This window comes from Onychostoma macrolepis, chromosome 17 (genome assembly GCF_012432095.1).
Source record: "Onychostoma macrolepis isolate SWU-2019 chromosome 17, ASM1243209v1, whole genome shotgun sequence".
NCBI lineage: Eukaryota > Metazoa > Chordata > Actinopteri > Cypriniformes > Cyprinidae > Onychostoma > Onychostoma macrolepis.
The window spans coordinates 17807536-17822448 of NC_081171.1; the positions used below are offsets into that span (position 1 = coordinate 17807536).

Here is a 14913-nt window from a genome sequence, read left to right on the forward strand (position 1 = left end):
GTCACTCAAATAACTTAAAAAGGCAATTACATAAAACAAATCAGTTTTACTAGATTTTGTGACTGATTGTTATGTGGCATGGAGTACGATTTTCCTTTTGTGTGGAGTCTGCACATGCTTTGGATCTTCTTGTAATATACACTTAAAACCAGTTGCAAAATGCAAATTCATAAAGCACATCTAAACCTACATATATATTCATTGCTAATTATGACTAATCAGTAGAAAAGGACTTCTCATTTCATGTGGTCCTTAAAGTGAACATCATGTGTTTTCACAGTGTTGACAGTAGATGAGAATCCAGTGTAAAAGGGCTGCTATTAGCCAAGTGGAAGTTTCCATAGAAACCATCAGCCATTTACAGGAGAGCCGCCTCTTAATGGTAAATTAGCTGCGACTCCTCATGTCTTTGGTACCACACAGAAATAATGTAATGTAGTCTCTCGCACATAGTTTCCAACTGGCAGTAATTAAAGCTGGAATACACTACACAACTTTTTCTCAGATCTTTGCCCCGATTCGCCATCTGGACGAGGATGACACAAATTACCGAAAGTCTGCAGATTTTGGCAGTCACAGATTTCGCAGAAATTTGCGTAGTGTAAAATGGATACAGACTGAATTTTTAGCTTCAGTGCATGATTCCATTCCATTTGGAGAATATCAAACATGTTTGATATTTTAAGGCAATTTTAGAACACGTTGTTTTTATTCGTCATGCATCTCCATCAATGAGCCGCAATTTTTCTGCATGACTTTGTTGTTTTTGGAATGACTTGAAAGTCTGATCGTTTGTGATCTTCAGGGTGAGGTCACACTGTCCTGGAGTTGTTCTGCAAAGTTTTTAGCAGGCGAAGTCCAGTCAATTTCAATATGAATCCACTCGATCAGGAATTTCAAGCAAGGGCTAAAGATTTCCCAAGCACATTTTGTAACAGGTTCAAGTTTATCACCTAGATTCACTATGTTGACCGACAGAAAACTGCTTGGTTTGAAAGTGACTTTGGTGTGAGCTCTGCTACATACTTCACTACACTATTGACAATCAAATTTGTTGCATGCAAAAAAAGGGTAAAAAATTTGATTGCTTCTTCAGTCATTAAAGGGTTAGTTCACCCAAAAATTAAAATTCTGTCATTAATTACTCACCCCTATGTTGTTCCAAACCAATAACACCTTCGTTCATCCTTGGAACACAAATTAAGATATTTTTGATGAAATCCAAGAGCTTTCTGACCCTGCATAGACAGCAATGCAACGTGGAACTCTTCATAATGGTGGAGGACGGGATGACGAGGAGAAGAATTGTTGAAAAAAGTTGTTATTTTTGTTTTCTTTGCACACAAAAAGTATACTCGTAGCTTCATAAAATTACGTTTGAACCACTGCTGTCACATGGAATATTTTAACAATGTCCTTACTATGTTTCTAGGCCTGGAAACATTTCAGTTGTGTTGCTCTCTATGGAGAGTCAGAAAGTTTTTGGATTTCAATAAAAATATCTTAATTTGTGTTCCGAAGATGAACGAAGGTCTTACGGGTTTGGAACGACATGTGGGTGAGTAATTAATGACAGAATTGTCATTTTTGGGTGAACTGTCCCTTTAAGTGTACGATGCCTAGTGTTTTAAAATTTATTCAGATTTTAAAAGTCGTGAAGCGTATTCCAGCCTTAACCTGTCATTCCGCCTCTAGCTAATCCACTGCAGTTATTGCAATAAAATATAAAAACAAAATAACACCAAAAAATGAGGCATTTCCTCAGTCGGATCGTTCTTCAATGCTACACGGGGGTGACACTGAGGTCTTCAGACAAGGAAAAGCCAGAATCCCTGTCCCTCGTGGGCTTCTCAGACTGGGTGTACCTCCTTACGTCCTCATGTCCGTAGCTAGCATGGCGCTTCACCAGTGGTTTGTGGGTAAATGTTGTGGCCAGGCCGAGGGCAGCCAGTGAAGACGTAGCTGAAGAGCTGGTGCTGGGTTCCACAGATTTGGACACAACTACAGGCAAACTCTCAGTCTCGTAGCTCTGCTCGTCGTACGCATAGTTTACATTGCCACACGGGAAGCTTTGGAGTTTCGCCAAGTCCATAACCGCAGCGAGCGAGTTGCCTGTAGCCCCTGTCGGACCCTTCCAAGTGGAAGTCCCCGTCGGACTGAATGTGGTCTGGGAGGATGCAGCAGACAGAGGTGGGGATGTCGAGACATTTGCATTAACTTCTACTCCAGGGTTAATGCGCTCTGAGGTAGTGGACGGGACAGACATGGACGTGGAGTTGCAAGACAGAGGCATGGACTGGGTGTGGCAAAGGACTGTCTTCCCTCGCCCGAAACTCTCCAGGACCCAGGAACCGTAGGTGGGGTTCCAAAGGTTTTTTGTCTTGTTCTTTAGCTTCTGGCTGCCTGACGATGAACTACTCCTGGAGCACGGGCGGTGCTCTGGGACTTGAAGCCACTGTCCTCCAGGAGCAGGAACCGGCTCAGCCCAACAAGTCTCCAATGTTTCTCGGTATGTGCCCACTTCCTGTGCGAGATGGACCGGTCTTTGTAGCTTAGTAGGTTTGAGGGCCTGTGGGGCTGCACTGGTGATGTCCGGTCGAGGGGAAGCTTCCTGGGACATAGAGTGGGCCACTAGAAGAGGGGTCATACTGCCTGATCCTTCAGGACGGATCACAGTGCCGCCTTCTTCTTCAACAGCTGGACCATACTCCACTGGAAGAGGGGTGTTGATGACATCAGGGTCCTGACAGATCATAGAATGTGTGACGAAGAGTGATGAAAAAGTGAGGGGTTTTCATTATTGTTCATATAATAATTGTGATCATTTTATGCTGATGATATCTCAAGTTTTTAAGATTAAGAAATTAACATTTTAGTTTTGTAGTTTTGTGAAGAAAAAGAAGTGTTTTTTAGTTTCTCCTTGCCACTGGGGTTTATAAGCAGATTTGTTAACATTACATATAACTATTAAAAATACTTTTTTAATAAATTAAAACAAAATTGAAATAAAATAAAAATGTGAAACTGAAATACATGTGCTTTATTTGAAGTATAACAATTACTAAAAATAAAACTGAAATAAAAAGTCTAAATAGAAAAAAACAAAAAACATGAAACAACTTCAACTGAATTAAAATGAAAAATATAAAAATAAAAGTTTTTTTTTTTTTTAAATATTAATAAATACTATACTAGAAGTATATAAATAATACTAAAATAACACTGGTTACAAGGCTATTTTAGAATAATATTTACTGAAAAGATATCTGATTATCTAATTTTAGAAACATGTGTTAAAATATTATGCTTAATATTTTTCTGTAAACATGGGTGTTTATAAAAAATAATATAGTTTTAGGAAGGGTGGACCTTGACAGCAAAAAGTTTGAAACTTCTCATCTAAGTAAATTAAATGAACATAGCACCTAATATACTGAAATCTAAATCTGTCAAATTCTGACTCTGTTATACCTGTGTACAGTAGTTGATCCTCTCTAAAATAGTTGAGAAGTTTGGTCTGTGTTCTGGACAGTGTTGCCAACACTGTGTCATGATCCGATAACTAAAACAGAACAAGATTTCACTAATGTTTTATAGCTTTACATTTACATTTATGTAAGTTCAAGTCATGCCCAAGATCCATTCTCAAAGCTGTTATTGTTACTTACACAGGGCCTGGACAGCTCTTAGGAGGATCCATACGACCTCCACCTGTTACAAACTCCAGCACTTCCTGATTGGTCTTGCAGGGATAAGGCATGTATCCAAGAGAGAAAATCTCCCACAGCAGTACCCCGAAAGACCTGCAGATGGAGACAAATTGCATGTAATAACTACGATGTCTGGCCTCAGGTCTCTGCTCTAATTCTATATTATAAATATACAATATTTAACAAAAATTGAGTGATATTAATTAATAATTTACTATATATTATACCTATAAAATGTATTTTACCTGAATCTTGGCATAACAGCCCAAAGCATTAATCACTGATGTAAAACTATTGTTCTTTAAAAAGGTCTTTAAGTAAAGCAGAACTGTTATTACCAGGTGTCAGTCTTGCATGTAAAAATGCCCTCTAGGAAGGCTTCAGGTGGCATCCACTTCACCGGCAACATGGCTCGGCCACCCTTCCTATAGTAACTCGCCCTGCAATGCAAAGCATTCCTTTATCAAAACTATAAATGCCTTAATCAATGCCTCATTATTATACTTAACAGGTATTAAATGTTAGATAAGAAGTTTGATGAAAGCACCTATAAATATCTCGAGCCATCCCAAAATCTCCAATTTTAGCCACTCTCTCTGGACCAGGACAGGTCAAAAGGCAGTTTCGTGCTGCAATGTCCCTGAAACACATCACACACACTTGACTTGTGGAAGACATCAAGGTTAAAGGCTGCAGTAAGTTAATGACATCCATATATTCACTGAAGAGCCCTTTCCACTTATCAAGACAATGAAGGCTACTTTAGGGCAAAGTTCAGTCAGGTTTGGCTTTGAGAAATCACCTGTGGATGAAGTGGTTCTCTTCTAGATAACGACAGCCAAGTGCGATATCTCTGGCCATATGCAGAAGCTCCAGCATACTTAAAGAAGACGGCTGATTCTGTGGAAAGACAAGATTGTACATTTTAAAGTTCTTTTAGTAAATTGTTTTGTATTAAAATTGTGCTTATCTTCATTATAAACAGAATTTATTATTCATAATTATGTTGTTTTCTACAGCAAAGTATGTTCCACACATGTTGGCAAAGCAACAAATGACAGCAAAAATGAGTGCTAACTGAGAAACGGAGGATAGCATGATGTCTACACACTCAAACACTCACAGTTCTGGGTCGGTTTAGTCTGAGGAAAGTCTTCATGTCTCCTCCTGTCATGAGCTCCAGCAGTATGAAGCGAGGCAGGATCTGCAGACTGACGCCAATACAGCGCACAATGTTCTGATGGCTGAACTTACTGCACACACAAAAGAGTGAAGAAATAAACCCAAATGAACTATTCAGAACAACGGTCAACTTGACTCTCACAGCATGTGACAGTTGATGACAGAACTGAGTGATTGGGTCATTTCAAATGAATATTTGACTGTGTTCCAGTTATTGTAATGTAAAATGTTTAGGTTATTTTGTTCATCTTGGTTTATTATTAATACTATGCACATTGTAGACTATTATTATTATTACAAAGCATCTTGAAATGAAGGGCAATAGATCTCTGGGAAAGTTTAAACTGCTGTACTGAACAGTGGGATACTTTTTACAGATCTTGTAGTCCATATTACTGAAATACACTTACTTTTTCTTCTTATATCATAACACTTTTAAACTGTATGAATTATATAAGCTACTTTTTCAAACTTTTTTTGTCATATACAGTATATATCCCCATAATCCCATCAATAAAGCTCGATATTATACCAGTAAAATAATTAGTAACCATATAATAGTTCTTGATATTATACTGGATTTAATTCAAAAAGGAACAAAATGTGTAAAGGAATTAACAATAAATAAATAAATAAAAAAATTAAAAAATAACTTTTTAACAACTTTGATGTTTTGTTTAATAATGTTTATGTAAAGTTATTTATATAAACATTTTTACTTGATATGATTTTATAGAATAATATAATTTTATATAATATGTTATATTATGCTATTAAGCATAATCAGTTTTACAAAGCCAAATCGGAATATCCGCTTTTAGGGAATCACCGATCTAGCCCATGCATATGAAGGATATGATGCTGTTCATTAGCTAAAGTTTGCTCAGAAGACTATGAATCACTAGAAAACATCTGCTGCTTGACTAAATGGATGTCAAACCTTCAAAAACAAACAACAGATGTGAACCCGCTAATCGCAACAAACGCTCTAAAAGAAAGGAACAGATTTCATAGCCTACAGTTAGTTTGACTGAGAGCAGAGGATTGGAATGACAATGTCTTTTTCTGTCTGTCGCACACATGTGCAGCCAGAGCAGTGCTGTGAGTGTATGTTACAGCCAAGCATACCTCATGATCATAGCCTCCATTAGGAAATCCATCTCATCCTGTTCAGAACAGATTTCTGGAAGAGTCTGTCAGAAGGATGGAAAGAGAAAAAACACAGGATCAATTAAGAGAAAACAGAAACCGGTTTCAAAGGGAAAGGCAGATCTGGGAACACTCACCTTTACAGCAACCTGCATGGCTGTGTTTTCTCCATTCATACCCAAAACCTGTCCTTCATACACTTCCCCAAAGGCACCGTGTCCCAACGCCCTATAGTTAAAAATGCAAGACAGCATCATTACTCACATGTTTAAATGTGGGATTCATTTTCAGCATGTCATCACAGAATATTAAAGGAATATTGCGGGTTGAATGCGATACATATTGCAAACTTCCAGACTAAAATTTGTTTTAAGTTATGTACAAGTCAACATAATTGTTCGTTGTTATTCAACAGCACGTCACATATGCTGTCAATAGAGCTCAACTTGTATTTAACCCAGAACATTATTTAAACTAATAACAGGACCAGCACAACCTGGGGTTATATTTTCATTAACTTTGAAGGCAATTTGTGAAATTTTGCAGAATTAATGTGTTTAATGGAGCTGAGAGCATTACAAATTAGCCATAATAAACCATAGTGCACAGACATAATGCAAACGTACAATGCACAGCGGATGTGTAGGACTTTCAAATCAAATTCTGCTGAATTCACAGAATGTAACATGGAATTCTGTGCATGCAGATTCAGTGTTGGCCTGTGATAACTCACAGTTTACTTATTGTAGAAACTGAAGTAGCAATCTTCCGGATACCAACCATCTTAACCTTGTTAACATCAGTTAATGCATTAGGTATCAAGAACTAGAAATGAAAAATCTTTTATAGCATGTATTAGTCTAGGTTAATGTCATACATTAACCAAGATTATTTTGCATAAACCACTGTGTTTTTTTACTTGTTTTATATAAATTAGCATTAATGTAGAATATTTATAAATAACTTTAACCTATATTAATAAAAAAGTCTTAAAGAATAAATTCAAGAAAACATCAAAATCTGAAAAAGTACATTTTAAAGCCTCAGAATGATCTATTATGCACTACTGTTCAGTAGAAACATTTTAATTTAGCATTGATGCCTTAAATGTTGTCACATTGAAGATATTTATCATTTAAAAAGATTTATATTTCAAAGAATCCTGAAAAAAAAAAAAAAAAACACTATTATGGTTTCCACAGAAATATTAAGCAGCACAGCTGTTTTCAACATTGATGAGAATAAGAAATGTTATATTTCTTGAGCACCAAATCAGCATATTAGAATAATTTCTGAAGGACCATGTGAGACTAATGACTGGAGTAATGGCTGCTGAAAATTCAGCTTTGCCATCACAGGAATAAATTACACTTTAAAGTATATTAATATATTAAAAAAAATGTTATTTTAAATTCCAATAATACTTCTGAATCAAAATCTGAATTAAATATCACTGTTTTTATTGCATTTTTGATCAAATGAATGCAGTCTTGCTAAGAGACTTCTTTCAAGAACATTTGAAAAATCTTATAGTTAATCAATAATATGTACTTATGGATAATATATATGTTATCATATAGATACCTGAGGAGGGTGATGTTCTTGCGTGGAACCTCTTTCAGCTCACTCAGTGAGGCCGCCTTGCCAGCAAAGCAGTAGTTGGGGTTGTAGTCAGTCATTATGGTGGACGAGCGGATTTTGCTAAGCTTGTACTCTGGGCTCTGTAGTCGAATCCTGACCGCATGCAGGTGGTTCTTCTTACGGTAATAGACTGCAAAAAGACAAGAACACAGCAAAAGTGATCATGATTTTAGGAAGTTCTCTTTAGGAATAATTCCACCTGCTTAATTTGCATAATTACTGGTCTCAGAGTGTGATTTGTGTAAGATGAAAGTGATGTATCCTAAAAATGTCAACAGGCTTTCAGCATGATGGTAATTTTCTCAAAGAAACAGAACAACCAAGTGCACTTATTTCTCCCCATGGAATTGACAAAAATTGTGCATTTTAAAACCAAAAAAGCCCCTCAGGTGAGGACTGAAGCTCTGGGCCTGTCAGCAAGCGATCGGGCAGGGTGGACTCACCCTCAGTGGAGGCTGCCCATGTCCCCGATGCAGGTTGGTAGTCTGCTGGGGAGGGCGCTGCGTGGAGGTGAGAGGTCCCTTTTTTCCGTCGGGCTGCTGGCGCAGTGGCGCGAAGCGAAGCCGGCAGGAAGATGACCAGGTATTAGGGGTGAGAGGGGGGAAACCCGAGCAAAGACTACCAACCTGCATGGGGGAGAGCTCAGGGGAAGACACACAATTAGCGTCCAGTGGAGCTCTGCTATCTAAGAACCCAGAGACCTCGCTCTGCTGTTTGCATTTGAGTTTTGAGATGATTTTGTGTACACGTAAATTGCCGAAAATTTAATACAATGTGCAAAAAATACAAAATAAAAAACTTTTAAGAAGTCTGTTTCACTTCTTGGGAATTTGTGTTATGACAAGTCTTTATTTATCTTAAAAATACATACAAAAGCCATGGCACAGAATTTTACAGTTAGTGCACTGCATGGTCAAACAAACAATATATGTTTTTAAATCAAACATAAGGAGGATATGTGATATTAAGCATGTTCAATAAAAAAATAAAGCATTTATAGAAATAAGAGTCCATAGCATATACATAAAGTTAGAGCACTGTGACAGACTTTTGGTTTAAGGCATATCTCAGTCACATTTAATGCATTTGGGAAATTGAGCATGAACTAACAATGAAAAACATCTTAGTAAATGTTAATTTCAACATTCACCAATACATTATTAAAATCAAAAGATGTATCTGTTAAGATTATGCAATGGACCTGAGCTAACATTAATAAACAACAAAAAGCTTTTGTTAATGCTAACTACAGGTAACAAAATGTATTGCTCATTGTTGGTTAATCTTAGATAATCGCTAGAACCTTATTGTAAAGTGCCATAGTCTTTATTTATTGACAATGGCCAGATTAAGGTGATGATAAAAGCAAGTAATTTCCTTCTTCTATTCCAAAAATATACTCTTTCTATGCAAAGCTTCTACTGCATATTATAATGTTTTAATGCCTACAGTTTTCATTTAAGCATAACATGTTTAATTGTAATGTTAGGGGAAAAAGCAATATTATAAAATATTTATTTATAATATTGGCTATCATATATGTTACCACATCCTTTTTATCTATTTATAGTAAATAACATATCCTAAATGTAATAAAGTAATTATCAATATAATCACAAATCTCGATGCATCCCAAAGTCACTGCTTTTGACTTTTGATATAAAAACTCCTACAAGGATTTTTTTTTTTAGTTTCCCTTTACAAGAGCTTCATTCAAAGGTCAGTATTTTGGACAGTCACCAGCACGATGAAAGTATTATGAATTTTAACCAATATTTTTGAAGAAAAATTATTCCACAAGACGCTCACATTTATAGGGACAGTGCATCATGACACCCTCAATATTCCCTCACTGTCCAGTACTGGAAAATAAACCTTTTTAAGCATAAAATGTTGTTGCAAGTACAAAACATACAAGTTAAATAGCAGCACTTACAGTTAAGATACTGGTCTGCACATTTACAAAAAAGCCAATAAATGAGACTGCAGTTAGTTTTTGAAAATAATTTGGCTTAATTGTTTACTTATATGCATTTATTTCAAAGGCCATGTTTTAAGGTTAGCAGTCCCTGTTTTAGTTCCCTCCTCGTTCCTTTACGGGGTATTGTGCAACACTACAAACAGTAGTTAGATAAAAAAACAAGCAAGTGATTTGTACAAATATTAAAAACACACTGTTCAAGATATATTAAAAGAAACATGTTTTCAGTAAGTGTGAAATTAACAGCAAGAGCAACCACAGAATAATAGGAATTAAGAAACAAGCGAATATATGTGAATATTGCTGGAGGCCTAACTGACAGCTAGCTTATTTAGCATGACTTAAAGCTTCTGAAATACACATTTGTTCATAAAAAAAGGGGCTGGGGGCTGGAAAGATTCATGTCATCCATATTAGCCTGTGTACAATATGGTTCAACAGTTTGGGTTGCTATGATTCTTAAATGTTTGTTTCTTATGTTCACCAAGGCTGCATTTATTTGATCAAAAATACAGTGAAAACAGTAATATTGCAAAATATTATTACCAATTTAAAATAACTGTTTTCTATTTGAATACATTTTCAAATGTAATTTATTCAAAGCTGAATTTTTAGCAGCCATTTCTCCAGTCGTCAGTGTCACATGATCCTTCAGAAATGCTGAGCAACAATTATCAATGTTAAAACAGTTGTGCCGCTTCATAATTTTGAAAAAAACAAAAAAAACTAGATTCATTTTTTCAGCATTCTTTGATGAACAAAGTTCAAAAGAACAGCATTTTTAATTGCATATCAATGTCTTTACTGTAACATTTGGTCAATTTAATCCCTCCTTGGTGAATTTATTTGTACGTATTTAAAAAAAAACGTAACTGACGCCAAACTTAAACAGTAGTGTATATGTCAATTTTCACTGATACTTGAGCCCTTTCCCACAGTATTAAAGTGCTGCATGAAATTTGGCCACATAATTGTCCCTAGTGTCACAGTTTTGCTCATGTCACATTTTGTAAGCAATTTCTTCAGGTTTTTTAAATGATGAAACACTAATGCCCAGTGGCTCCAATGTTTTGTACTTTCAAAATAATTGAGGGGTATGAAAAAAAAAAACTAAAGTCAATAACTCTGGTTATAATTATCATTTCCACTCTTTCTCATAATTACTGTTCCTACCAGATCTAAAAGCACTGATGTTGAACTCCCCTGAATTTGCTCTTCTAGGAAATGCAGTTTTACAAAGACAAATTATGTCCTGTAACATCATAGGGAGATAAAAGAAGCATGTCAGAGACGATGGAATGTGGAGGGCACAGAATTGACACAGAATTGGAAGAGTCTCTTACTGAGCGTGAGGCTGACACAGGTCAGAATGACACCCGTGACTACTGTGGACGCAATCACTGCCAGGATAAATATCAGAGATGGGGGTCTATCTGCCACAGAGCCCAATGAAACAACTGGAGGATGACAAAGGAAGTGGTGAATTAGAAATATTTCAAACACGCTTTTATAGACAAACTTTTAAGGGCAAATGGACACCAGCTGTTTAGGTACCTAAGCAGGTGACGTTGTCTGATGCAAGAACCTCGTCGCTGTCACACAGGCAGAGGATGAGTCTGGTATCTTCATCTCTCTTACAGCTCTGGGTCTGACAGTGGCTGCAGTTTAGATACACCTCGATCTCAGCTTCCCCATGACTTTCCATAGCTAGAACATACACAAATACATCAGTACTGCACAACACTGCTTCAAAACCCAGTGCTTTGGTTTAGGGCGTATTCTTGTATAAAAAGAGAGAAAAATAAAAAAATAAAATGAAAAAAGACAACTAAATTATCAGAAGTTTAAAGTCCCTATAAAATAAGAAAAAAAGTTTGATGAGTTTTTGCTTTGATACCATTTACTCTATATGCCAATATCAATTCCCAAAATAAACTTTCGGCTGTAAATTTAAAATTTACAGTTGAAAATATTATATTCAAAACATTATTAAATATTATTGCTAATGTCTACTTAAAAATAGTTCATAATTAAAGATAAAAGGTAATAGTTTATAACAGCGTTTATAGTAATGATTACATTATATAATGCTTAAAAAATAATTGGTAAATTAGCTAGCAACTAGTTCTCCTGAATTTTTTTTAACTAATCTGTTAAGCATTTTATAATGATTGTTAATGACTTAATAATGAATGTTATCATGAAGTAATATCAAAAATTAGTCCTCTTCTGGCCCTTTAACTCAAAACACACTTGCAGTAATAAAGAGTGGCGCCAACTTCAATAAGTCACATAAGGTCTTCTATTATCTACCACGAGTAAAATTTTCTCAATTTCATGGTTATTACTGAATCACTGTGAATGTGTGCGTGGCCTGTTTTCTCAGTACAGCCAACTTCTATGAGAAAAACAATCAGTGTTAGCACATATTCATTGTATTGAAAACCACTAAAACAACTGGTGGATTTATTTCAGATTTTTTCTAGGTTACATACATGTGTGTGTGTGTGTGTGTGTGTGTATACATATCTGCAAATACAGTTCTGCTTATAAGTTTAGTGACTGTTTCTGGATTTGTGGATTTTTAAGACGCTATAATTTTTTATTTAAGATGTTATCTCGCTCTTAAAAATGCTAAACATCTAACAGTTGTAAGGGGTATGTATATTTAAGAGAAAAACTGTACATCATTGTAGACAGTTGGGATTAGATAAAGCCTGACCTGCAAGTGGTTGAAGAAATATCTTTCCCATGGGGTGAACAAAAGAAATACCATCTTGTCCATCTGCTGTGATGCCATCAAGAAGGGGTGCATCACCACCTGGGCAAAAGTGACATCAAAATAATAATAATAATTAAAAAAAAAATCCTTAAATCAAACAATCCACATAAAAATAAAAATAAAAAAAAGACTTGGGCTGCAAATGCACTTGTGACGATTTAACAATGGCTGTCCAATAATCTTCTTTTTAAAATGAAACATCTGCCTCACAAAGCAAGTCTTTGTGAAAACTGACAACAGATCTTTGATTTACAGTACGTGTCAGTAAAAACTCACAGCAAGGGGTCAATAATAACTTTGAACAGAACATTTGAACTATGATCTAAACAATGTAGCTTGAGGCTTCTCCCATGTTTTCAATTACAATATCAAATATGCTTTTGCAATAAAAATGAATTATACAGCATAATGCAATGTACTGGTATATCACATAATACATAAAGGTATATACGATTTAATATTATTAATTTTAATAATATTAAAATGTAATATTTTCCATATTATATACACTAAAATCTAAATGATTTTTTAAGAACACAAACACAATAAAATGATTAAAAGTGACAGTTAAGTCATTTCTTGTGTTATATATATATAGTGTTACAAAATAAATTCAATATTTCAAATAAATTATGTACTTTTGAAAATAGCACAACAATTATAACACTGACAATAATAAGAAAAGTTTCGCGAGCACGAAATGAGCATATCAGAATGATTTCTGAATAATCCTGTGACACTGAAGACCGAAGTAATGGCTGCTAAATAATTCAGCTTTGCATTACAGAAATAAATGATATATCAATATACATTATTTTAAATTGTAATAATACTTCATAATATTACTGTTTTTACTGTATTTTTGATCATACAAATGCAGCCTCAGCAAGCATATGAGACATGAGCATTCATTTAAAAAACATAAAAAATATTTCTGACTCAAAAATGAAATAAAAACGATTTAAAAATGACAGCTTACTGTGGCCTCAGAAAAGAATAACTCCAGACTTAAAACACTTAATTTTGTGTTTTTATGGTTGTGATTGTGACATATATGCAAGTGTTTTTAATCTAACATTCACCTCTGTATCCTCCACCGCCGCCTCCAGCGGTGCAAGCACCCCCACCTCCCCCAAACCCTCCAAATGTAGCCCATCCCAGCTCTGACAAAGCCTCAGGACAGGATGAGCCTCCTTGACTTCCTTCCACAAGAGATTTCCCTGCCCAGGGGAGAGAAGACAGGTCGCTCCACCCACCTCCTCCACCTAAACACACACACAGAACACACACATGTCTACTCAGTGCTGGGCATGTTAGTTTAAAGTTGTTCCACAGAGAAATTTATTTGGTTTGAGGATGCAAAATTCAGCAAACCTGTAGATTCTAATTATTACTTATTGTCTTCTACTTTTTTGGCAGATACATATGTCTATTAAGTGAGAGCCTAGAACTGCTTACATATGACAGCTTTGCATAAAAAAGCATCCTCCAGATGCCAATCCCACAAAACATCCATCATAATTTACAGGATTGTCATAAGATAATGTGATCCCGATGGCTGACAATATTGTACTGTTGTGAAAAAGCTGGTAGGTAGTTTATGAAGTTAGAGAGCCCATAAAACACTCATAAATGTGGAAATAGCTAGAATTTGCTGGAATAATACTTGTCCTTTATCCAAATCTAAACCACAGAGTAATTATTAGCATTCAAAGAAAGTAATTTCAATATCATATCACAGTAAACAAGCAGTGAAAGTAGCCCTAATGCTGGACATTGGTGATTGACTGGACATGCAGTCTCTCTCACAGGGAAATAAGAAATGAAGAATTCTGATTCATTCTACAGAACCACTGGTTCATTTATATGAAACAAAAATAAACAACTTACAGATTGCCTGCATTATTCACTCAAAACTACAAATTTTTCTGAAAAAAAAAAATTTCTGTCTGAAAAATGGCTCAGATGCCCCTTTAAATAGTATGTGCCCCTTGTAGTAAAGCTAACATTGTTTTTAATTAAGAGAAATTTGTCTATTGTTCAATAAACACATATCATTAAAATTATATATATATATATATATATATATATATATATATATATATATATATATATATATATATAAATTAATTGTTTGATAAGGTTTGACCCCAACTTCTTCCCGTCATCGCAGCGAAGGTTATCTATCATGGGATACTTTTATAATGTACCGCGGCCGCCCAAAGTGTATATAGACAAATAAAAATTAAAATAGATCCTTTTACTAATGTGTATTATACTTGGAATGTATCTCTGGCAACTTAAGACCGGAGAGGTGGTTGTAACATCGCAAACAACTTGAGTTTCAGCAGAAATAAACATGACAACAGCCACTATAGATTATATAAGATAATAAACACACGATTACGATAGGATATTTGTATGTGATTTTCTTGAGGGGAATGTGTACATCTGAAATGCTAATTTGT

At 35.3% G+C, this 14913-nt stretch overlaps 1 protein-coding gene across 2 annotated transcripts in view; it reads right to left on the reverse strand.

Moving 5' to 3' along the window:
* Window positions 1-1562: 1562 nt before the first annotated feature.
* The window catches only part of ltk (leukocyte receptor tyrosine kinase), a 51061-nt gene continuing 37710 nt past the window's right edge, over window positions 1563-14913 (reverse strand). For both annotated transcript variants that reach the window (XM_058750444.1, XM_058750445.1), the window contains 14 exons: window positions 13528-13710; window positions 12386-12484; window positions 11218-11370; window positions 11007-11120; window positions 7626-7812; window positions 6179-6269; window positions 6021-6085; window positions 4834-4963; window positions 4513-4610; window positions 4258-4350; window positions 4049-4150; window positions 3669-3803; window positions 3472-3562; window positions 1563-2743 (listed from right to left, as the gene is read on the reverse strand). In XM_058750444.1, coding sequence (XP_058606427.1) covers window positions 1784-2743; window positions 3472-3562; window positions 3669-3803; window positions 4049-4150; window positions 4258-4350; window positions 4513-4610; window positions 4834-4963; window positions 6021-6085; window positions 6179-6269; window positions 7626-7812; window positions 11007-11120; window positions 11218-11370; window positions 12386-12484; window positions 13528-13710 — 2501 coding nt within the window. In that variant the 3' untranslated portion in view covers window positions 1563-1783. The remainder of the gene's footprint in view (window positions 2744-3471; window positions 3563-3668; window positions 3804-4048; window positions 4151-4257; window positions 4351-4512; window positions 4611-4833; window positions 4964-6020; window positions 6086-6178; window positions 6270-7625; window positions 7813-11006; window positions 11121-11217; window positions 11371-12385; window positions 12485-13527; window positions 13711-14913) is intronic.